This window comes from Thalassophryne amazonica, chromosome 19 (genome assembly GCF_902500255.1).
Source record: "Thalassophryne amazonica chromosome 19, fThaAma1.1, whole genome shotgun sequence".
In the NCBI taxonomy this organism is placed as follows: domain Eukaryota; kingdom Metazoa; phylum Chordata; class Actinopteri; order Batrachoidiformes; family Batrachoididae; genus Thalassophryne; species Thalassophryne amazonica.
This window is the reverse complement of record NC_047121.1, coordinates 33463907-33490400: the sequence shown is the minus strand read 5'-3', so window position 1 is coordinate 33490400 and position 26494 is coordinate 33463907. Positions and strand designations below refer to the sequence as shown.

Genomic DNA, 26494 nt, shown 5'->3' with positions numbered 1-26494 from the left:
TCGCTGGGCAAGGTTTCTAATCCCAAAACTGGCGGTGAGCAGTTGAGCGCCATAATAGCATCTACTTTGTTTTTTTCCTTAAAAAAACAAAAAAACAAACAAAAAAAAAAAAAAACACTTTTTCAAATCAATTTCAATTTATTTCATTTATATAGGATGAAATCACAACAAAGCAGACTCAAGGCTCTTCACACAAGTAAGTTTGAACCTTACCAACCCCCAGAGCAAGCACACAGGCAACAGTGGCAAGGAAAAATGTATGTATGTATGTATGTAAACATATGAATAAAGTACAGTTTAAAAAGTGGATGTAAACATTCAGTGACTGTGAAACAATGGGGGCACATTTAGGGCAGTGACTGTGAACACTGGCGCAGAAAACAAATTTACAAAAATGAAAGTTTTTTTTATTTAAATTTGTTTGTCTTTGGTAAATGTGTTTCTCAGCTTATAAATGTGCTAGATAAATATTAATTTTTAAACTTGTAAATTCGTTTTCTAAATGTAAATTAGTTTTTACTTTCGTAATTTTGTTGTTCCAGAATGTATGTTTTTACATTTTTACAGAATGTAGGTTTTTACATTTGTAAAAGTGTTTCTCAACTTGTAAATTTGTTTGCTCACTATATATGGTTACATACATAAATTTGTTTGCTAACATCTATCCATCTTCTATACCCGCTTACTCCAATTGGGGGTCATGGGGTGGGGGGGTGGAGGAGCCTATCCCAGCAATCATAGGGCGTGAGGCTGGGTAAACCCTGGACAGAACCTCAGTCTTTTGTAGGGCCACATATAGACAATCAAACACATTCAAACCTGCATGCACATCTGTGGACAATTTATAGTTTCCAATTCACCTAACCTGTATGTCTTTGTATGTGGGAGGAAGCTGGAGCACCCAGAGGGAACAACAACATGCAAACTCTATGCAGAAAGGCCACAGGCGGGAATCGAACCCATGACCTTCTTGCTTTGAGGCAACAGTGCAAACCACTCTTCCACCGTGATGCCCATTTGCTAACAAATAAACATGTTTTTATTTATGAAAATGTGTTTCTCAACTTGTAAATTGTTTGCACTTGTTTTCTGACGTGCATTTTGTTTGCAGTTCACAGCCACTGTATATGGGTGAATGTGAAGCGCCACTGTAAAGTGCTTTGGTTCATCTGCATCAGATGGAAAAACGCTACAGAAATGCAGACCATTTATTGCATCCATGACAGCATCCAGCATGAGGATATATTTTAGAATTCATGCATAATATTGGATGGATGTGCTTTGTTTTATTTGAGTTTGCATATTTTTTGGATGGAAATCCTGCACAAGTTCATCCAACTAAGTTTTTCTTTGTGTGTGTGTGTGTGTGTGTGTGTGTTTTTAGTAATGCAGTCAACCATGAAAGCAGTGCTGTTTCAGTAATATCCGTTGCGGAGCCAGGTTTAAAGGGTAATGTGTGCTCCCCCTCATCAGCTGGCGGAGCAGATATGACGTCATCACATGCTTCAGTCCCAGTCCCGGACACGGACACGGACACGGACAGTGCTCCACTACCCGCTCGACCGGACGGATCGTGGCTGCTTTACTTTACAGATCCATTTATTTATTTCGGAAAACCCCCACCATCGAACAGCTTCAATGGAAGCATGAGGTTTGTTCCGAGCCGGTGAAGAGGGGGATGCGGAGCGGCCGGTGGGCGGGAACAAAGCGCCGCCGTGTTTCGGGCTTCACCTCCCACAGCTCGTTTTGAAGCGTGTCAAAATGGAGCAGACTCTTCCTCCGGCCGTCGCCTTTTCTCCCGTGACGCCAGGAGGTCTCCGGCCGCTCTCCGCCCGTGTAGGCCCCGTGTGGATCCGCTCCTCACCTCCGCTGCTTCTCCTCTGACACTCGTCAGACAAACGTCGAGGGTTTTTTTTTTTCCCGCTTGGCCTGGATGAGATTTGACATTCGGGCTTTCCTGGCTTCACTTTGGGGGGGTTAAGTTTGGCTGTGTGCGTGTGTTTTTTTTTTCTACAGATTTTAGACATATTTTGGTCCCTGCAGGGGAAATGAGCAGCTTCCATCCCGCCAGCAGAACCCTGCTCTCCGGCCCTGCTGTCCACCGTGCGGTCCTGTGACGTCATAGAGCGGCGGAGGCGCTGACAGAGTGGAGGGTGGCGCGTTTGCCTTTCCAGCTCAGGTTTAAAATCATGGCCAATGAACCAGTCATCCTTAATGTGTACGACATGGTAAGATAATCTGCTATCAAACATCATGTTTATTTTGATGTGTGGCAAAGCAGTGGCGGCTCTACATTGTTTTGACATGGCGGGGGGGCACTTTACCTATAAAGGCTTGTTCCTGAATTTATATAGCTGTATATAAAAAAAAATGTTTTGTGTGTGCTTTTGCCTTTAAGTAGATGGTAAATAATGTTGCACAAAAAATAAATAGTAATTTTGGTATTATGGTAATAATTGATGTTATAATGTCATAATAATAATAATGGTATGTTGCAAATTTGCGACAACAGGCATACTGGTCAATTTGGTATGTTGCATATTGAGTCAAATATTGTCGCATATATGCTACAATAGGCGTTAAGGGGTTAAAATAATTTCACTGTGATTTGCAGGCATCCTCAGATTGGCACGGATCCACCCAAGTCGGCAATCTATTCGAGCAAGTAATCAAAACAAATACTAAACAGGCAAAGGCTATTCGCCCAACCGTTGGGCAAATAAGTCATATGTTGAACATTACACGCCCAACCGTTGGGCAGATAAATATAATGTCTTAACTTATTCGCCCAACCGTGAGCGTGTATTTGACTCGTTTTGTGCATCTAAACTACATTTTTTACACCACTTTTTTAAGGCTCTATTGCGGTGTGAAATGCGGTGTATGTTTGACACATTTAACGGCGCTGTCTTTAATTATTGCGAGAAAAAAAACACTGCAATGGATGAAAGCAGATAAACTTCATAAGCATTTTGAACGGAAGCCTGTTAACGATGACGAAACAGTTTTTATGAACAAATTGCTGCTTGTTGCCTGTATGGTGCTAGTTTGATACAGCTCCCTGGGTGTGATGAGCCAAACAGAACCGCTTTAGATCACAGCCCCTCCGTGGACTGTGAACCCTCCCACAGCCAGCGAGAAAATATCCGCCCTTTGTCCCTGCGTTGAAACCAGAAGTGAACTTACAAGTGCGCTCATTGGTCGGTTGTGGTTGGGAGTATATGCTCGCGTATTTGGGTCATTCTTTAACTACGGGCACTATTGGCCTTGTAAATGTAATTTCCACCACACCATTGCCTTACAATATAAAGCGCCTTGGGGCAACTGTTTGTTGTGATTTGGCGCTATATACATGTGCTCTGATGTCACTGTTTATCTCCATAGAACTACCCAAACAATCTTTCATACAACTGTTTAAAGGGACATTACAGTGTTGTGGTGGAAATTACGGCAATAGTGTGGGACAACTACATTTTGTTTAAAAAAATCACAACAGTTGTATGACATTGAATACCCCAATTATGTTTTGATTATTTTACTGATATTTTATTCAGAGATATTTTAAAACATTAGAAAAAATGTTTTTTTACCATTCAATTTTATCATTGAAGATCAAAAGTCTGGGTGTGGGACAAGCACAAAACGGCAATATTTGCATATAATGATGCTGAAAAAAGGTGAAAAAGTCATCATAGACTACTAGAACAAATTTCTTAAAACACTTTCATTGTAAAGATAACTATAAAAGTGTGAAATTTCCCCTTTTTTCTGTTTTTCATACAATATGATCAAAGGACATAATAAGTGCTCGTAGTCTGAGAATCACCCATTTACTTTATTGAACCAGTGGTTGGCCGTGTAGCCACTCGGTACTAAATAAGATTAAGTTTACTAGTGGTGAATTCTCCCTACCCCATATAGATACTTACATACTGCTGTAGGGGGCGCACTGTTTGTTTTTGCCTGAATTTTCTGAGGTTCACTGACAAACGTATCTCTGGCCCAGACTGGACAGATTGATTGCAGTTCTTCCCTGTGCAGTTTTCCCCACAAAATCTGCATCCGTGTGAACGTATGCTTCCAGACAACTGAAAAATCCACATCTCAGACTGTCAGTTCCAACCTGTCATATCTCACTTGGATATTCATTGTTCTTTATGTCCTGTGTCTGTTAATCCCCACACATGTAAGAACTGTCATCACTTGTTTCCGATGATCCGCACAAAATATTACTGATATACTACTTCCTGCAATCCGTCCTCGTAATTGTGAAGTTGAACAAAACATCTTCCCCACGCACTTAAAGTTTCCAGTCTGGTTTCTGGCTCTGGCTCTGTTATAACCTACGGTGTATTCAGAAAGTACAAATTAAGCAAATAAAGTCTGGAGCTGCTCCACTTTCACATGGCTTCTTGTGTAAACAAAGTCATTGTTCCCTTCGATACATCTAAGTTCTACAACTTCCACATGATGATCACTAATACCCCGTCACACATAGCTGAAATCACACAGAGTGGCGTCGAATTATGAATCGGTGCACATCCGAAAAGTGTCGGATTTCAGTTCTAAAACATTCTGACAGCCATCTGCAGAAGTCGACACAGTTGGTCAAAATCGGCCGGTGGCCTGAGTGTGATGCACATGTTCAAAACTCTCCAGGCGCGGTTGAGATGGGACACCTATCTGACAGCGGTCCATGTGCAGTCTGACCACAATTATCTGACCACAATTTACATATTCAGATGGCGGCAAAACGGGATCCGAAACGATTTGAGCGCATACGAGGGAACCTCGAGATAGATCTGGCACGTCAAAGCCTGCCGGTATGACCTGCATGTGCCACGTATAATAATGCCCCCGCCCCAGAGTGCAAAGGAACTGTTGATATGTATGTGGCATGCCTCATTATTATAATAATTATGAATTATTATCAAGTACAATGAATGTGATCAGTGGCTATCAAACCAAAAGCTCTGTGTGCTACTGTGCACATCTGCAAATCTGAACAGGCTGTTATATCCACAATAGACCTTACATTACAGATATTTGTCCATTCGTTCCCATGGGTGACTTAAATAATGTGAACTATTATCTCCGTCATAACATAGGCAGCTGTGCCTCTCTGTGGTGCGCAGTAATGCATCATTGCACGCGTCAGGCTCAGAGCTGGATGGATTTCACGCTGTAATAAATGATCACCTTCTAACTCTGTAGGAGATATGACATGGAACTTGTGCCAGGCAGTTACACCATTAATAAACATGAATCTCACCTCCAACAGCGGTCCAGGAGTGTTGCACAGCGCGGATGTGGACATGAAGCTGGGACAGCAGCCTGTGGTTAAATTCTTCTCACCCAAAAGAAAAATATTGATCCCATGTGATAATCCAACCATCACGGTGTCCAGAGTTGCGTTGTGCTCCTTTGGAGATAGGGCAGTCTTCAGCGCCTTTTATGGCCGTCTGACAGAAGTCTGTGTCATCTACATACGCTCTGGATGCCATCTGACAGGTGTGGACGAGGCAGTCTGTCTGTCTGCGCGCCGACATTGCTGACCATGCCTCTTTTCCTCCCGACTGCGTTGGATTATGGCAATATTTGCCATGACGGGGATGGCTCCGGCACATTCTTACTATGTGTGACAGGGGTTTAAACATTTGATAGCCGCTGTGATGTTTGTGTTGCTTGATTCCTTCATTTGTTCGTCCACATAAGCACGAAGCATCACTAACACCAACGGATGGCATCCGTTTCAAGTTCTGAGTCTATGTCACAGCTCTCCCATTGAGATCTGCCGTTGCCGCCCACCATCACTTTCTCTCTTACTCTTAGTGGTCACACTTCTCCAAACTCAGATAAATTTCAAAAAGGTATAGTTCGGACTATCTATGACTGAATTCTATGGAGTTATGGGGTAAAAACCAGCAAAAATTGTGACAAAGGTCAGTTTCAGTTTTACAGCAGTTTAACTGGTAAAGTTGCTCTAATTTCAGTAAAAGGAATAGTTTTGGCCATGTTGAATGTTTGGTTTCCAAAGTAAAGGTCAAATAAGGTCAAACGTACATTAGATTCTATGACAGGACAGATGTTACCCTGTAATGTGATAACTAAGCATAACACATGGTGAAAATCATTTCTTACCTAAACTAAAGAAACTTGACACCTGTACAAACTGAAACTGACCTTTGTCACCATTTTTGCTGTTTTTACCCCATAACTCCATAGAATTCAGTCATAGATAGTCCAAACTATACCTTTTTGAAATCGTTAAGATCAGACAAATAATGTGGTATATTTCTCAGTATGACTGGAGCATTTTTAAATTTTCATCTCTGTGTAATTCTTAATGGATGGCTACCATACATTTTTGTGTACAATAAGGCTGGATTCTAACTTTCGTTTAGTCCCCTTAAATAGTACGAAAAACCTGCTTGGCCCATGTACTATGTAAACTGAACTTTATTCAGGATGACTAAAAATTAAAAAAAAATCTGAGGGTCATCTGTGAACCAGTTTTGGCAAACTTCACCATCAAAAAGTCAAGATTTGTAAATTGTTATCGATGATGTTGAGTGAAGGATTACATAATTTTTCCAACAACCAATCAATGAGGTTCTTATGTCATGGCATGTTACATCATTGTAAATAGACCAACACTGGAAGTCTTACATGAGAGCATAGGCACTATGGATCGTTCCCCTGCTCCTGATAGCGTCATGAAATTTGCCTATTGTCCATGTTAAAAAAAAAAAGTCAATGCATGTGTAGCTGTCTTGAAAAAAAGAAGAAAAAATACTCCTCTAGACTTGTACAAGTGCAACAACTGTGAAAATATTTCAAGTGAAGGGCAGTGGATTTCACCCGAAAGTGACAATTAAGATGTTGAGGATTAACAAATCCTCCGGGAGGAGCTCGGAGTCGAGCCGCTACTCCTCCACGTCGAAAGGAGTCAGTTGAGGTGGCTCGGGCATCTTTTCCGGATGCCCCCTGGACGCCTCGCTGGAGAGGTGTTCCGGGCATGTCCCATTGGGAGGAGGCCCCGGGGAAGCCCCAGGACACGCTGGAGGGACTATATCTCTCGGCTGGCTTGGGAACGCCTTGGGGTTCCCCCGGAGGAGCTGTGTGTGTGGATCGGGAGGTCTGGGCAGCTTTGCTTGAGCTGCTGCCCCCGTGACCCGACTCCGGATAAAGCAGAAGAAAATGGATGGATGGATGGATGGATGGATGGATTAACAAATGCAAAGACTCAGCATGTGATCTGTAGTGAGACTGAATCACACAGTCTACCTCCCGCCCCCCCAGCGCTGTGTTTTTGCTGTATAAATCAGGAGTTGTCAACTCTTTGGACACAGAGACGTACAAGTAAATGAGACAGATTTCAGGGTATGGTTTCAATGTTCACGGTTGACTTCATTGTGGGTGTCTTCTAATTGTAGTTCCTGTTGTTTGATGACCTTTAACCCCTGGTCATAAGGTGTCTTGAACACTGAAGCAACAAACAGTATCTAAAATGGCCATGTCATGTACTGCAGTCAGACATGGGACCAAATACAAAAGAATTGTATTGAAAATACTTAAATACATTTTTTGGAGTATTTCTATTTGTATTTTCTGATTTTGAATTCAAAGTATTTGTATTTGTATTTCAAATACATTGCTGATCCCAAGTATTTCCAAATACTTTTACAAATACTTTTTCACATACTTTTCAAACTTGGGAATCTCTGTGACACCATGTTGAGACACACCAGAAAACTATAAGCTCCACGTTATTGTGATTGAGATACAATAATACAATATGCTGAGACGAGAAGATATGACATTTTATTATTGTTTTGTGATATGGCGGATACAAAAGGATGCAGTATTGATGGAAACAGAATATATATTGTGATAGTTTGATTATTGCCTGTGATAGTATAATAGTGAATTTGTGATAAAACATTCAATACTTTACTTATCAATAGTACTTGGTCATGCTATTTTCACAATAAATTGTCACCGGTTTATCGGTGTTAATTTGTTGTTTATAGTTCATAGAAAGTATTTGTATTTGTATTTGAAATACTCAAAATATAAAGTATTTGTATTTGAAAAAGTACAAAGTATTTGTATTCATATTTGTATTTGGAATTTGAAAATCTAAAGTATTTGTATTTAAATACAATGCAAACTATTTGACCCCATGTCTGACTGCAGTTTCTCCATATTCAAATACTACTTAATTTGGGTAGCACTCAAGCAACCTATGTATGTCACCTAGCCCCCCACCCCCCCAATCACACACACAAATACAAACACATGACTCAGAGGTCAGCATTAACAATGCAGCCATTTTTGGCCACAGTCCCTCTATTTCCAAAGGACATAAGTAATTGGACAATGTAAATCTAAGAATTATTATTTACTCATACAAGCCATGACTGTCACAGCCAGTTTTCTTTACAGAAGTCTAGGGACAGATACACAGTCACTTCTGCATATGTCTTGAATTTTATTGAAATCAGTCTTTAAGAGATACAAACTGTATGGTAAATCTGCCTGGAGTAGACAAGTCTTAAAATCTCACAGGCCATGCACGAAGAAGACTAGTGAGGGAAGCCACCAAGACACCTCTGAAGGAGTTACGTCTATGGCTGTGATTTTAGAGAGTGGGAATAGTGCAACCTTTGACTGTTGCATCAATTAGACATATCCTGCACACCTCAAGTTACTGGGTTTTGTGGCTGTGGTTGGAGAAACTTTGCACAGTGCAACTTTTTTTCTGTTGCATCAGCAGTAGCAGATTTATACTGGAGCGGATCAAAGAAGGACTTTCTTTAAAAAATGGCAAGAAATTATTGAGACATGGAAACTCAGGCACTAATTTGATCTGTTTTCTTCCATTAAAATCCTCTTATATTCATTGACTTTGAAATGTTCATGTACATCCCCTGACCTGTCGGTACAAAGTGATGTTTCACTGTGGATGCTAATAACTGAATTACAGGTATATCTGTATTTTTTTATTTCACTTTATGCAAGCAAATTTTTACTGTGGTTTTTGGTGTTTATCAATAGCACTGGACATTTCATTAAATATTCTGATTATGCCAAATTAGTTAATTTCTATTTTATTTCTGAAGATGTTTTAAATTATTTTTAAAACTATATAGAAGGTCATAATACTGACCAGGATTGTAAATAACAATGTACAGAAAAATGACTTGAGGAGCCAGACATCACACTTACACATTGCTATTGATCTCTTTTGTTCATTCTTTCTGTTACTCAGATGGAAGATTTTGGTTACAGATTGTGATCTTACACTCTTTTGCTGAAAAACACTGATTCACCTTTACACACTTAAAGACACTATGAAATAAATTCATCTTTTCTCAGGTGAAATAAAGTTCCTCAGTTATATTTAGAGTCCAACTGGATTGTTTTGGAGCTGATACAATACCAATATTGGGATGCAGTAAAAAGTAAATAAATAGAAATTCCGATACCAATATGTCTTTCCCTATATATATAATGGCGATGATTCCTAACATTTGGCTATCAAACCCATATGACAAAGAAATATACATTTCTTTGTCATATGGGTTTGAGGCTTGATGTTTTACAGAACAATGTGAAGTATATTATAAATAACTATAAATATAACCAGCAGTGTTTTACAGTTTAAACATGAACTGCATTATAAATAACTATAAAATCCAAGCCACATCCTATACCACCTATACCCATACTTTACTAAGAATGAATCATATATGATACTGGTCTGTAGACAGTGTGTAGTCGTCCAAATAGATGGGCGACTACAGTATTTGGTTTGCTTACTCTGTTCTGGAAAAGTCGTGATATGTAGCTTATGACCATCGCAGACTCTTTTCACTTGTTGTAAATCATTTGTCCTTCCAGGAATGCCAGAGGTCACTCAGGTCAAAGGTTTCATTTTATGTACTTGATGTGAAAGGATAAAAGCTGGAGAAGCCTTTGTCAGAAATCAGTTCACAGCATAGGTCAGCGGAGGAGCAGACTGTTGACATGAAGTGGTGGATATGCTTTTATTGTATCTCTCTATGCCAGAAAACGTCTTCTATTATTAATGGGGGACAGCTGGTTTGTAAGGGTGTATAAGGGTGGGAGAGTATTAGTGGGTAAAGGAAAAAATGCTGTGCCTTGCTATGGATTATCTCCTGCCTGTGTGGCTGATCCTGGTTTGATTATGGGGAATTCTGTATGGATTTGCTCACAGTCCAAAAGATGCAGAAGAGACAGATCACAGGCTCAGTGACTCCTCACGTTAGTGTAATTGTGTGTGTGTGTGCTGTGGTAGAGGACATCCAGACTGCTTCCACTGTCTTCCCTCCCAGGTCATGTTGAGATTTTCTGTTGTCTGAAATCTTAAATAGGAATAATTGTCACAGCATTTCCCTCTCCCCTTTGTGCATCTCTTACATGCGTCTGCATTGTGCGTGTGACACTCCTCCCTCTTTCTCTCGGGTTATTTATCAGCTGATGTGTCCACAACCTGTCTACTGCTCTCATTCGTCTTCCTGATTATTGATTTGCCAGCACACCTGCAATATTCATGAACTCTGCAGCATATCAACCCTGGTTCTGAAAGGAACGTTCCCTGTAGACCCCCATGTTAAAATCCACAACTTTAGAGCAGAAATAAACATGTTTACAGCCTGGTACAGAAAAAAAAAAAAAAAAAACTGTTTTGGTCTCTATAGCTAGTGTCCCCCTTTATGACAACTGTACAGGGGGTGGATTTTTTTTAATAACTCACCAATTTAAGATATTTTAAACCATAAAGTTATGACTAATTAAAAGTGGAGTCAGTTTGATTGACAGCTTCTATGTGCCAGCGAGCTGAGTCAACATCCCCGCTAACAGAGACTGCTAGCTGTTATGGACTGGCCGTGTCTGTTCTTTCTTAGCATTTATTACAAATATCTGGGTTAATATTTCTTGATATGTAGAAAAAATGTACTAACAGACTAAGAAGTCTGTGCCCCATTATTTATGAAGAGTGAAATTTTCGTGTTATTTTTATGTTAGCACCCTTAACACTCTTAGCATATGTTGGTAGCTCTGTTAGCTCCACTGTTACTATTCACGGTTTTAAAGTATCCCAGAATCCTTTGCACACTGGAGAGGGAGGCTTGATAATGGCTCAGATTAATGCTAACTTTAACATTGAAAATGCTATAGACATGCTAACGTGTTAGCATTGGTCCCCTTTTTAAGTTATAAAATACATCTATCAACTGTTTCAGAAGACTGTAACAGGACAGTTTAACATAAAAAGGTAAATATTACTCACAGACATATGCTCTTTAGGGTTTTAGCTGGGAAAAAATTAAGACAAAGAGAAATAAAACAAAGAACCAACAAAGCAGCAGATCAAAGATCGAAGCACTGCTTCATTGGTTCAAGGTTCAAAGAAAAGCCGTGCTGCAGAAACGGTTGAATATACAGACCCGCTGCAGGGTCTGTAATCAATGTAGAGAAATGATCATTTTCCTGACAAACACCCCCAAAAATAACGGTCACTCTGAAGGACCAATAAGGGAATAATTAAGCAAAAACGCTATTGATGTCGATGGCTCAAATAATTTCTTAAGGATACCGAAAAGAACCGGTTCATGACACGCAACCCTAACAGCAACACGCTTTGTTTTTTTTTTAATATAAAACTCACATTAAAGACTTAGTTAACGACGCAATGTTGCAAACAAGTTGCTTGTTGTATGTCCACTCCACCACCCGCAAACGCTTGTTTACACTGAAACGAAATCTCGGCCTTCCCAGCGAGAATGTGATTACGTGCGAGATTTGACACCGTAAAGGTGTCAAAAGGCGTCAATACAGTTACTGAGCCAATATGATCAAACTTTTTATAACGTGGCTAAGGGCACAGGAGATGTATTTCCAAAATATGAATCCTACAGACATACAGAGCTACAACAAGCCTTTGTATACACAAGGGGAAGCATTTCAAGTCTGTAGGGTTAGGGTTAACAAATCAGAGAGCACATGACAATGATCAGTCAATCAAAGGAATTCTGTCTCCCTTACTCATAGCCAGTGCCAAATTTTTAATATCTGTACCTAAGCAGCTGTCATGGAAAACACCACCCAGTCTGCAAAATACGAGTATGTGTTCATAAATCACCGGAAATAAGGTTAGTCTGTTAACTATAATTTGTTTGGTAACATACAGAGGCTTGTTTGGACTTCATTCATCCAACCCAGGTCTTGCCCACGAGTCATGTCTTTATCCAGACCAGAGATCCTAATATCCCTGAGCTTGAGCATTATTCTGGAGATCTGGATTGGTGCAAGGATTTCCTTCTCTTGTGTTCCTACTCCACAAACAAGTCAAAATTTTCATGTATTATGGGGTTGCTAAGGGGAAATGCTTCAGGTTAGGTAACAGCTATATTTGAGAATCAATGGACCATTTGTTTCTCTTTTTCTTTTTTGTTGCTGAAATTTAAAGTGTATTCAATCATCCAGTTAAGGGAAAAGGCAACCCAAGCATCTACTCACTCTCCACCACGGTTCCCACCATGCAGATGAGGATTCTCTTGAATTTAGAACAATTACAGTTGATTTGGGATGGAATGACGAGTCATTCGGGGGGTAATTGGCAATTGGGTGAAGGTCAAGCTAGCCATCGGGGATCATAACAACAGCCTGGACTTGCTAATCTTCCTGACAGTCAAATAGGATGTAAGTGATGCCTATGTAAGCATCACTTGGATAGAGCAATCTGTTCACCTCTTCTACCTACTTCTTGATTCCCTTCATTTTCTCTTATGGCAACAAATCCTGGTCCTCCCTTTGTGCCTAGAGCAACTCCCCACTCTACATCATCACTTCCTTGGGTGAAGAGTCAGTGCAGTTCAGCTGGGCTCATCTTTGCTCTGATGAATGCCTCCAAGGAAGGAAAGTTGGCGAGTGTACAACCCCTGGCAAAAATTATGGAATCACCGGCCTCGGAGGATGTTCATTCAGTTGTTTAATTTTGTAGAAAAAAAGCAGATCACAGACATGACACAAAACTAAAGTCATTTCAAATGGCAACTTTCTGGCTTTAAGAAACACTATAAGAAATCAGGAAAAAAAATTGTGGCAGTCAGTAACGGTTACTTTTTTAGACCAAGCAGAGGGAAAAAAATATGGAATCACTCAATTCTGAGGAAAAAATTATGGAATCATGAAAAACAAAAGAACGCTCCAACACATCACTAGTATTTTGTTGCACCACCTCTGGCTTTTATAACAGCCTGCAGTCTCTGAGGCATGGACTTAATGAGTGACAAACAGTACTCTTCATCAATCTGGCTCCAACTTTCTCTGATTGCTGTTGCCAGATCAGCTTTGCAGGTTGGAGTCTTGTCATGGACCATTTTCTTCAACTTCCACCAAAGATTTTCAATTGGATTCAGATCCGGACTATTTGCAGGCCATGACATTGACCCTATGTGTCTTTTTGCAAGGAATGTTTTCACAGTTTTTGCTCTATGGCAAGATGCATTATCATCTTGAAAAATGATTTCATCATCCCCAAACATCCTTTCAATTGATGGGATAAGAAAAGTGTCCAAAATATCAACGTAAACTTGTGCATTTATTGATGATGTAATGCCAGCCATCTCCCCAGTGCCTTTACCTGACATGCAGCCCCATATCATCAATGACTGTGGAAATTTACATGTTCTCTTCAGGCAGTCATCTTTATAAATCTCATTGGAACGGCACCAAACACAAGTTCCAGCATCATCACCTTGCCCAATGCAGATTCGAGATTCATCACTGAATATGACTTTCATCCAGTCATCCACAGTCCACGATTGCTTTTCCTTAGGCCATTTTAACCTTGTTTTTTTCTATTTAGGTGTTAATGATGGCTTTCGTTTAGCTTTTCTGTATGTAAATCCCATTTCCTTTAGGCAGTTTCTTACAGTTTGGTCACAGACGTTGGCTCCAGTTTCCTCCCATTCGTTCCTCATTTGTTTTGTTGTGCATTTTCGATTTTTGAGACATATTGCTTTAAGTTTTCTGTCTTGACTCTTTGATGTCTTCCTTGGTCTACCAGTATGTTTGCCTTTAACAACCTTCCCATGTTGTTTGTATTTGGTCCAGAGTTTAGACACAGCTGACTGTGAACAACCAACATCTTTTGCAACATTGCGTGATGATTTACCCTCTTTTAAGAGTTTGATAATCCTCTCCTTTGTTTCAATTGACATCTCTCGTGTTGGAGCCATGATTCATGTCAGTCCACTTGGTGCAACAGCTCTCCAAGGTGTGATCACTCCTTTTTAGATGCAGACTAACAAGCAGATCTGATTTGATGCAGGTGTTAGTTTTGGGGATGAAAATTTACACGGTGATTCCATAATTTTTTCCTCAGAATTGAGTGATTCCATATTTTTTTCCCTCTGCTTGGTCTAAAAAAGTAACCGTTACTGACTGCCACAATTTTTTTTCCTGATTTCTTATAGTGTTTCTTAAAGCCAGAAAGTTGCCATTTGAAATGACTTTAGTTTTGTGTCATGTCTGTGATCTGCTTTTTTTCTACAAAATTAAACAACTGAATGAACATCCTCCGAGGCCGGTGATTCCATAATTTTTGCCAGGGGTTGTAGTAGTGGCACACCAAGGCATATTCACACACGTTGCAGAATGGGCAGAGGGTTGAAGCATATACCAAACAAAATTAGCCTCCTCTGACCGTGCCACCTGTGGACTTACCTCGGCCAGTTCACCACTGGTGATGGCCTACACACTTAAAGGACAATGTGCTAAGTGATGGGATTTCTGGGCATGGGAGGAATTCACTCTGTCATGGGAAGTGGAATACAAGGAATCTTGGGAAAATTGTAAATAGCTACAAATAATTGTGATTGAGAATGTTTATGGGTTGTTCTCTTATGGAGACTTTTATTAACACTCAAAATGTACATAGCTTTTGATTGAATGATACGCACTCATTCGTTGCTTGTGCGTGCGTTTGAACAAATGTCTTTTGTATGAGGTATGAGAGTCACTCAAGGCCAATCTCTGTGGCTGCAATTCCAAAAATTACAGTCAACAATGCTCTCCTGCCAACTGTTAAGGATGTTAACATTTGGAATAAGTGTCTTGATAACATTAAATAATTTGGTAACTTGGATGGTTAGTTGTTATAGCAAGATAAATTAGGTGTATCAGTTTTGTTTTGTTTTTGGGTTACTTCATTCTGTACTGTTGTTTGCATGGTTGTGTTTTGAAAGTTTAGTTCAGTGATTAATTTATGCTTTGTATTTGTTGTCATGGATATATGTATATTTATATATACATTTGTATACATTTTTATTTTTCTGGTTAAAGGGGTGGGTGTTTATAAGCTTTTGCTTCTGCCTACACCCTTTCGGGCACATAGGTGCGTTGTTAAATTGTTTACTTTTTTGCTATTTTTGAGTCTGTGTGTACCGAATAAACAAAATTCATTTATTCATTCATTCACAATGTAACGAGGAATTAAACCGTAATGTGTGTTCTGAACAAAAGGAATGTGGCATTGGACACCAGAGTGACATACAGGATACAGAATTATCTTTTTCCTGCCTGACATGATCCACATTTTTAAAAACTGAAATAATGGTTGGTTCTGAATTTTCTCATCATCTCGACTTTTTTTGTCTCTCTTTCTCCACAGTACTGGATAAATGAATACACTTCCAATCTGGGTATTGGAGTCTTCCACTCAGGCATTGAGATTTATGGCAGAGGTGAGCCTGAGGTTTCTTTATATAAAAATGGGATATGGGATTGTGTTCTGAACAGCATGACCCCATTTCTCAGGGCTGAGTCACCACTTAGTCACGTTGTATCATGTGTGCGTGTACTTTAAAAAATGAAGCAGCAAAATTGTGACACTCCATCATATGTAGTTGTACTGTTCCTGCGAAATCACAAATTTTGTTTTGATGCCCAATGAAATAGTTTTGCAAAGCGGTAAGCTTTTAAGTTTTGAAGCTGTACACCACACTCATGATCACTAAGGTGCCAGAAAAAAACCCCCGCAATAAATTTAAAGAAGAATTTATTTTCTGCACACTTAAATCCATACCAGGTCTGTTAGAAAAGTATCGTACCTTTTTATTTTTTTCAAAAACTATATGGATTTGATTCATATGTTTTTACATCAGCCAAGCTTGAACCTTCGTGCGCATGCGTGAGTTTTTCCACGCCTGTCGGTTGCGTCATTCGCCTGTGGGCAGGCTTTGAGTGAGCACTGGTCCACCCCTCTCGTCGTTGTTTCATTGCGAGGAAATGGCGGAATGATTTGGGCTTTTTTTCCATCAGAATCTTTTCAGAAACTGTTAGAGACAGGCAGCTGGAAACCATTCGAAAAATTTATCTGGCTTTCGGAGAAAATTTTACGGGCTTCACAGAGAATAAGGAGTGTTACTACAGCTTTAAGGACGGCCCACAATGGCGCACAGCACGCCGTGCTCCGAGCTGCCATCGAGAGGCAGAAACCACCACATCATTTCTAAACGGATCGCTGTGTGGAGCCGGGACCGCCGTGTGCAATTTCTCTGGTTATCACAAGGGCTGGACATCAGCCATTTTACGGCAGATTTCACTTTTAACAAGAGATTTTGTCATGGAAAGCCGCGCGGAGGCTTCGCGTGTCACGACCGATTCGCTGATGAAGCGAGACAAAGGAACACCTCCGTTGCGGAGTGTTAGAGGACAAGTTGGGACAAGCCTATCTCGGCTTTCAGTGCTTACCAATCGAGTGAGTATAAGAGAAATTGTGGAGAGCTGGACATGTCCCAACTTGTCCTCTGACACTCTGAAACGGAGGTGTTCTTTTGTCTCGCTTCATCAGCGAATCAGTCGTGACGTGCGAAGCCTCCACACAGCGATCCGTTTAGAAATGATGTGGTGGTTTCTGCCTCTTGATGGCGGCTCGGAGCGTGGCACGCCGTGTGCCATTGTGGGCCGTCCTTAAAGCTGTAGTAACACTCCTTATTCTCTGTGAAGCCCGTAACATTTTCACCGAAAGCCAGATAAATTTTTCAAATGGTTTCCAGCTGCCTGTCTCTAACAGTTTCTGAAAAAATTCTGATGGAAAAAAGCCCAAATCATTCCGCCATTTCCTCGCAATGAAACAACGACGAGAGGGGTGGACCAGTGCTCACTCAAAGCCTGCCCACAGGCGAATGACACAACCAACAGGCGTGGAAAAACTCACGCATGCGCACGAGGGTTTAAGCTTGGCTGACGTAAAAACATATGAATCAAATCCATATAGTTTTTGAAAAAAATAAAAAGGTACGATACTTTTCTAACAGACCTTGTATAAGTCTTTTTAATATCTTCCCTGATGAAGGTTGTTTGACTGAAAGCTTGGCTTAAAAAGATATTCAAAGAATTGCATGGATTTAACTCTGCAGAAAATTCTTCCTTAAATGAAAAGCAGTAAACTATCATTTTTAATGGAAATCAAGCAACATATTTATGTTTTATGTAGTTTAAGAATAGCAAAATAATAATGATGATGATAATAATAACAATAACCCATCCATTCATTTTCTATACCTCACTCACTCTTCAACCTCTTTCTCCAATTAAGGGTCATGGGGGATTGGAGCCTATCCCAGCAGTCATAGGGCATGAACCATTGTACACCCTGGACACCCCAGTGTACACCCTATATGTGGCCAGTCTATTGCAGGGCCACATATAGACACACAAACACATTCACACCTACGGGCAATTTACAGTTTCCAGTCCACCTAACCTGCATGTCGTTGGATGTGGGATGAAGCCAGAGCACCCAAAGAGAACCCACACAAACACGGAGAGAACACGCAAACTCCACACAGAATGGCCACAGGTGGAAATGGAACCCATGACCTTCTTGCTGTAAAGCAACAGTGCTAACCACCATTCCACCGTGGGGCCCATAATAATAATAATAATAATAATAATAATAATAATAATAATATGTGGAATCTTCATATGATGCCTTTGTCACTTTATTGGTAACTGAAGTAACTGAATTGATGATCATAATAAATATGTTTATTTCATGAACTTAATGTTACTGTAGTTGTAGAGGATCTGTGTGATATCTAAGTGCTTTATTACCCAAGAGTCCATCAGTTTTGATTTTGAATGATGGCCAGACATCATCAGCTGGCATTAAAATGTAGATGACAACAAAACTATTCATATTTACTGAGAGGAGGTAGTTTTCTGCTCTCATTGTTGGTTTATTTCTGAAAAAAGTGCAATTTTAATCAAATATGGTGGAGTGGTAGGACTTTGATCACATTTTTTTTTATTGTTATTAATGTTTTAACAATGTCTTCCATTGATTTCTATGTGAAGAACAATGCCACACTGATACTTTACAATTGAGGAGAGCTAAATAGAGCACTGTTTAGCCTCGACAGAGGTACATTCCTGCATCTGGATGCCAATGGCACACTCTCGCAAAACTTGTGCCATCTGTGGCATTGTGTTGTTTGATAAAACTGCATTTTAAGGTTGTCTTTTTTGTGACCAGTCTAAGGCACATCTAATCATGCTGCTGAATGACCATCTGGATATTCCACACAGGCCATGTGGATGGATCTTGGCAAAGGGAAAATGCTAACTGCCAAGAATGTTAGCAAATTTGTGAAAAAAGAAAGAATAAGCATTTTATGCACCTAGAAGAAATTTTAGATCAACGCATGAGAAACAGTAATGAAAACAACAGAATTACATTTATGTTTTTTTGTGTAGTGTAGTTTAAATCTGGGTGTTTGCAGAAGAACAGAGGTCCAAGTCTTTAAGGTCCTGGTGCTTTCTGTCTTAATGTATGGTTGTGAGACTTGGACGCTGACCAGTGGCCAAAGGCAATAACTGGATGGCTTTGGAACGAGGTCTCTTTGGAGGATCCTTGGGTACTGCTGAAATGACTTTGTGTCAAACGAGCAGTTACTTAAGGGAGACTCAGATGAGGAGCATCACTTCCATTGTTAAGGAACATTCGCCAATGCCACAGCATTTTGTCCATGTGCCATCTTTTTCTAGTCATAATCCACTGCACAGGTGACTCAGTGTTGAGGGCCCTAGGAACTGCAGAACACCAAAGAGACGTCCACATTTCACCTTTGTACAGTAGATAGATGGTTACTTTCGAGAGGTGGGATGGATTGGTTGTCTGCCTGGATGGTTACCATTCAGGACCCGGGGCAGTTCTGTAGTGTGGTGGATGTGACAACGCGTAACACCAAAGCATGTGCCCGGACTTGAATCAACTTGTCAATGATGGGTGCAAATCGATGTAATCATTTATGGTTTTGGCAAAGGTTTTCCAGATGCCAGTCGGATACTAACAGCTTCTGTATTCCAAGATTGGAACTGACACCAATTTGGACCAGTTTGTTCATGTGGTGCTTTGGAGTGAAGGCGCTCCTAATGGATCACTCCTACACATGCTTTTTTTTCCCCTATTTTGAATACAAGGCAGAAAGAGCTGTAATTAGTCTGGCCTAATGAATTAAGTACAGTGTGGCAGTGATTAATGGTTTGTTGCGATTACAGTTGTTTTGTGTTTCAATTTGAAGCACTGAACTGAGTTTTTCATCTATCTTCTGCCATACAGAATTTGCATATGGAGGACATCCATACCCTTTCAGCGGCATCTTTGAAATAAATCCTGGCAACGCTGCCGAACTAGGAGAGACGTTCAAATTCAAGTGAGTTTGCAGCATTCACTGCGCAACGCAGTGTGATTTTTGTCAAATAGGACTAATGCCTTTCTTTTCTTCTCTTGTCAAACAGGGAGGCCATTGTTTTGGGCACCACAGATTTTGCAGAGGAGGACATAGATAAAATCATGGAAGAGCTCGGTAAAGAGTTCAAAGGCAATGCATACCATCTAATGCACAAAAACTGCAACCATTTCTCCTCTTCACTGTCTGAGGTCAGTCTACAACAAAGTCACTTCATTTTCTTTCTCGCTCTAGCCTTGTTTTCATATAAAACATTTTCTTTAAACAAACAAACAAACAAGATTTAGTCTTCATAAAGTATTTTTCAAAAAAATGTTTTGGACAAAAGGGGGCATCATGATCACGGTCGTGTTATACTTAGGCCTATATTTTACATTAATGCATTACAATACCATGTTGTGTCTGCTAAGCTTTAAGGAGACCCAGATGAGGTATACTACTTGCATTGCTGTGAGAATATCATCAATTACAAAACTACAGTGATGTGATGTGTTTTCTTGAACAAGATTTATCAAACAGGTCCTTGAGTCTGTGCGACCACTGTAATTGCAAATGGCCAAAGAGAGTCATATTTCACCTGGCTACAATAGATACATGGCTACCTTCTTGAGATAGTGCTGGACTGTTGGTCTCCCTTTATGGTTGCCAATCAGGACCAAAAGCAGTTATGTTGGGAGTTGGGTGTGGTGATGGGCTGAGCCAGCACATGCTTCTAGGTCTGGTCTTTGTCTTTGATTTAAATTAATGGATTTGTGTTTCAGAATCTTACATATGGCAACATTGCATTTTTATCTACTACACCAAATCCTGTTCTTATGATCTTCAAGGTACTTAAGACTCGGGTCACTTGGAGTTTAGCAGATAGGTCGCATAGGTGGGTTCATGCAAAGTACCCAGCTTCAAGACGATGGACTACTCTTCGATTGATTGGTCTGTGGACAAATGTAGAGTTGATTGATCTTCATCTTCCATCTGATGATTCTGATAGACTTTCTTGGATTGGAGTCATCTTAACCAGCTGTCCTTGTAATTCACTGGCTTCTGTCTTTACTATGCTGTAGGGTTGTACCCTGTCTTCGGCCTCTATCTTTACTGTGCTGTAGGGTTGTACCCTTTCTTCTTTGGTTGATAAACCATCTAGAAGTCGTGACTGCCTGCATGCTAATGATCTCAGATTAAGCATTAAAGAAGTTCAACAGTGATTAAAAACATAAATGATCCGTTTAAAATGTGTGACAGTTTAGTGACAACAGCAATTAATCTAGTGCAGCTGGGGTTGACTGTATGGAAAATGCAAAAGCATGCAAACAAGAAATAAAAAAATGGAATGATTCTTACATTTACTTTGATTTGTGTTTTATTGCAGATAGTATGAACCCAAGCTATTTCATGTTTTGTCTGGTCAACTTAATTTAATTTCTTAGTATACAGTGAGGAAAATAAGTATTTGAACACCCTGTGATTTTGCAAGTTCTCCCACTTAGAAATCATGGAGGGGTCTGAAATTTTCATCTTAGGTGCATGTCCACTGTGAGAGACATAATCGAAAAAAAAAAAAAATCTGGAAATCACAATGTATGATTTTTTAATAATTTATTTGTATGTTACTACTGCAAATAAGTATTTGAACACCTGTGAAAATCAATGTTAATATTTGATACAGTAGCCTTTGTTTGCAATTACAGAGGTCAAACGTTTTCTGTAGTTTTTCACCAGATTTACACACTGCAGCAGGGATTTTGGTCCATTCCTCCATACAGATCTTCTCCAGATCTTTCAGGTTTGGAGTTTCAGCTCCCTCCAAAGATTTTCTATTGAGTTCAGGTCTGAACACTAGCCAGGCCACTCCAGGACCTTGAAATGCTTCTTACAAAGCCCCTCCTTAGTTGCCCTGGCTGTGTGTTTGGGGTCATTGTCATGCTGGAAGACCCAGCCATGACCCATCTTCAATGCTCTTACTGAGGGAAGGAGGTTGTTTGCCAAAATCTCGCAATACATGACCCCATCCATCCTCCCTTCAATACGGTGCAGTCATCCTGTTCCCTTTGCAGAAGAGCACCCCCAGAGTATGATGTTTCCGCCCCCATGCTTCACGGTTGGGATGGTTTTCTTGGGGTTGTTCTCATCCTCTAAACATGGTAAATGGAGTTGATTCCAAAAAGCTCTATTCTGGTCTCATCTGACCACATGACCTTCTCCCATGCCTCCTCTGGATCATCCAGATGGTCACTGGTGAACTTCAAACGGGCCTGGACATGTGCTGGCTTGAGCAGGGGGACCTTGCTGCCCTGCAGGATTTTAAACCATGACAGCATCATGTGTTACTAATGTAATCTTTGTGACTATGGTCCCAGCTCTCTTGAGGTCATTGACCAGGTCCTCCTCTGTAGTTCTGAGCTTTCTCAGAATCATCCTTAACCCACAAAGTGAGATCTTGCATGGAATCCCAGGCCAAGGGAGATTGACAGTCATCTTGTGTTTCTTCCACTTTCTAATAAATAATCATAACAGTTGTCTTCTACCAAGCTGCTTGCCTGTTGTCCTGTAGTCCATCCCAGCCTTGTGCAGGTCTACAGTTTTGTCCCTGGTGTCCTTAGACAGCTCTTTGGTCTTGGCTATAGTGGGGAGGTTGGAGTGTGATTGATTGAGTGTGTGAACAGGTGTATTTTATACAGGTAACAAGTTCAAACAGGTGCAATTAATACAGGTAAAGAGTGCAGAATAAGAGGGCTTCTTAAAGAAAAATGAACAGGTCTGTGTGAGCCAGAATTCTTGCTGGTTGGCAGGTGTTCAAATACTTATTTGCAGCAGTAACATACAAATAAATTATTAACAAGTCATACATTGTGATTTCTGTATTTTTTTTTTTTAGATTATGTCTCTCACAGTGGACATGCACCTAAGATGAAAATTTCAGACCCCTCCATGATTTCTAAGTGGGAGAACTTGTAAAACCGCAGGGTGTTCAAATACTTATTTTCCTCACTGTACATCCATTCCTCCATTTCAGACCTACAGCAATTCCAAAAAAAGTTGTGACACTAAAGCTTTTATCATTTTGTAATGTTGGCATTCTTTTTCACAACAGTTAAAAGTAATTTGACATCTTAAGGTATGCAATAGTAAGGGGTTGCTGTTGTTGCATTTTTAATTTCAAAATTATCCACATATTCTCTATTGTGGACAAGTCTGCAGTATCCAGTATTCACACCCTCTTCCTTGCAGACACGTGTTTGTAATGTGTGTAGAATGTGTTTTTGCATTGTCTTGTGGAAAAATACATGGACATCTATGGACAAGATGTGTTCTTGAAGGCAGCATATGTTGTTCTAAAATATCAATGTATTGTTCTGCATTAATGCTGCCATCACAGAATATAAGGGTCAACTGGGAGAATGAACTGCAGAATACTCTGTCAGATGAGTTTAAATAAAAAACCCTGCATGCTGTCAATTCCTCCAGCTGTGGTTGTATTAAGCTGAGTCCAAACTCAGCTTAATACAATTCAAAATATTACATAAAATTCAGTTTACTAAGGCTAGGTTTTATCCAGGGAAATGAGATGAGGGATGTTCTAGATGTTTTAAGACCCCCTGTGACTTGACCCACATGTTTTGGTTGTGTCTGAAATTGTCCAGCTACTGGCATACCTTTTTTTTATTAACGCGAACGATTTTGGATTTGAATATCTGTCCCTTCTCCTACATAGCTATTTTTGGTTGCTCTCCAGATGATATTCAAGTATCGGTGACTCAACAGAGTGTCATTTTCTTTTCCTCTTTCCTAGCTCGCTGGAGAATTTTATTTTTGTGGAAGTCAACATTGCCACTTTCAATTAAGGTGTGGTTGAATGTTGTCTTGTTTCTTTTGAAACTGGAAAAAAATTAAGTACACACCCAGAGGCTCCTCCAATAGGTTCTGTCACCACAGGAAGCCTCTGATTAACTATGTGAAGCACCGCTCACCTAGGGAAATCTCCCCGTAATGTCATGGAATGAAATTAGGATACTCTCCCTCTTGGTCATGCTTTGCCATCTATCCGCCTGCCACTTGCACTGTGTGTTTTTATTTTTCCTTTGTTCTATTTTTGGGCTTTGTTTCTGTACATTTCTTTATATTATTTGTATCAGAAAAAGTTGATTGATTGATTAAAAAAGTAGTGTAAATTACCATTGCCAAGGTCATTCACACAACCCCCTTACCATGGCAGACCCTGGCTTTTGGACTTGTTGCTGGCCTGATTTTTTAAAAGCTAGTGTTTTCCAGTTCATGATTGACTGAGCACACCTGATAGAGTTAATTGTCTGGGAGTGGAACAGGGAGAGTTAAAAAAAAAAAATGCAGGGCAGATGCCTTCCAGAACCAGGGTTGGTGACTCCTCGTCTGGATGGTCCTTTTTGTCTTTGGTCTGAAACACACTGTGTCCATTTCTTCCAAAAAAAAAAAAAAAAAAAAAGAGATCTGGAATACTGATTCACCTGACCACAATACAAGTTTCCACTGTGTGATAGTTGCAAGCCCTGAAAAGGAGTGGCTGTATATTAACAAATTAAATGAAATTGGCCACACAAAACTTGAATATCTTGGGTTCATACTGTCTTCAATGGAATAGAAGTAAAAACAAATGTAAGAATCACTGCTGGACTTTTTTATTTATTTATTTATTGTCATTTTCCAAACATTCCAACTTTTTCTGATTTGGGGTTGTACCAAGGTATGAAATACATCTTCAATAAATCATTAGTTACAGGTTTAATTTGCTTTGTTCTAATTGCTGTGTTAAATGTCCCAGTGTCTCACATGTATTGAGATAAATCACAGTAAAGTTGTTACTCACACTACCTTTATAGCTGCTGTGCGGACGGGAAATTCCTCGCTGGGTCAACAGACTGGCGTACTTCAGCTCCTGCATTCCCTTCCTGCAGAGCTGCCTGCCCAAAGAGTGGTTAACCCCGGCTGCCCTGCAGAGTCACATCAGCCTCGGCCTCCATAAAGAAGAGCAGAACGAGTCAAGCGATGATGACCCTTCATCCCTGTCCGGAGCGACTGCCGCTGGATCGGGCTCCTCCCACAGCTGTCGCCATACAAGAGTGTGAACTGTCCCCCCTCCCGACATGCTGACCTCTGGAACACTCCACCACTACTGCAAGTGGCTATAGTGGCATTAGTGAGCTGGAACAACCACCTGACCTCATACTGTTTGTCTTCTGAGTAAAAATACATGAAAAGAGTAGAGTTCTCGTTGTGACGAGCGCTTCTGCCAGACATAACACCAACAGAGGCCCTTCTGTGGATGACCGGATGCTAGAGGAACACTTTCATCTGAGCTCCAAGCAGTGAAGCATGGCCCAGACGTGACCACTTGTAGTTCTGAAGTTTGTAGTACCTTATTATTTGTCTTTTTCATGGACTTTCAAACCTGTCAGCCTTCTTCCCCGCCCTGCCTTCAGAGCTGCTTTTGTAGAACACCTGAGATGACCGATAGTGACATTACCAGGAATTGCTAATTTGCTGAGTTTGCCAATCTTGTTTAATAACTGGCCTCTATGTGGCCTTCAGTTGATATTTTTGACTCAGCTTTCTATGTGTGGAACTTCAGTAGTGTACTTTGGCTATTTTTAAAAGGTTAAGGGGTTTGTGTGTTACTCAAGTTCAATCTGAACTGCTGACAGCGTTGCATGTACACAGAACTTGACATCTGATCAATTAAATGGCACGATACAAAGTATCAACTCTACTTTTACGTTTGGAGAAAATCTGACCTTTTTTTACACAATAAACAAGCAAATTGTTACCAATATAATTTGTAGAACGTTGAAGTTAATCACATGCAAAATATGTTTTGAATAGTCACTGTTCATACAGATCTGGGGAGGCCCATACCTATTTTGGAACATCAGCCATTTCATGTCAAAAGAGAAATAATCAAGCTTAATCTTAGACAATTACTTTGTAACTAAGTATGGTTTTGTCTAAGCTTTTATACCCAAAGGACCTTTATAACTTTCAGTCTATTAAGTTTGTATGTAATTTGGTATTCCCCTTTAAATGATGATAATCACTACATCATTATTTAAGTATGATTTTTTTGCACTGTGCATGGAACCGAGACATGTTTACAGATTTTTTTTTTTTTTTTTTTGGGGGGGGGGGGGGGGACGACAGCAGAAAACTGATGTCATTAGGTTATAACTTATTTGTGATAATTGTGGATTTAGCCTATGAACACGTGTAAAGTGTCCTCTGTACATATGGTGCTGACGGTGATTATAATGACGAGGATGACAATCGTAGGCATCTCGTTCAGTGAACCGAGCCACATGCGATTTTAATCGCACAACTTTTCTTGTATCCCTACTGCTGTGGTGTGACAGCCGCTCAGGAAGGAAATCACGTGTTTGTAGTCATGACACAGTGGAGATAAAAGTGCAAATCCTTCTTATTCCTAAATAAGATAGATATTTGTTTATGGTGCATTCTGATGTTTCACCCTGTCATATGCTCATTTACATGTTATTATTTTTGGATATTTGAGTTGAAATTGGGCTGTACAGTTCAAAATTATTTGGTACTTTATACAGAGGTGACCAGATGAGTATTTTTTTTTTCTAATTTTCTCTGACAACTTTAACTTTTTATTTCCTTTTCATGACCCATGACAACTTCAAACATTAAGAAAGGCAAGGATATAGTATATTTAAAAA

At 40.1% G+C, this 26494-nt stretch overlaps 1 protein-coding gene across 1 annotated transcript; it reads left to right on the top strand.

Moving 5' to 3' along the window:
• Positions 1–1978: 1978 nt before the first annotated feature.
• Positions 1979–25669, top strand: LOC117531831 (deubiquitinase DESI2). The gene is made up of 5 exons (XM_034195011.1): positions 1979–2228; positions 15707–15779; positions 19661–19754; positions 19840–19981; positions 24641–25669. The coding sequence occupies exons 1-5, from the start codon at positions 2190–2192 to the stop codon at positions 24884–24886; spliced, it is 594 nt and encodes a 197-aa protein (XP_034050902.1). The 5' UTR covers positions 1979–2189; the 3' UTR covers positions 24887–25669.
• Positions 25670–26494: the final 825 nt, after the last annotated feature.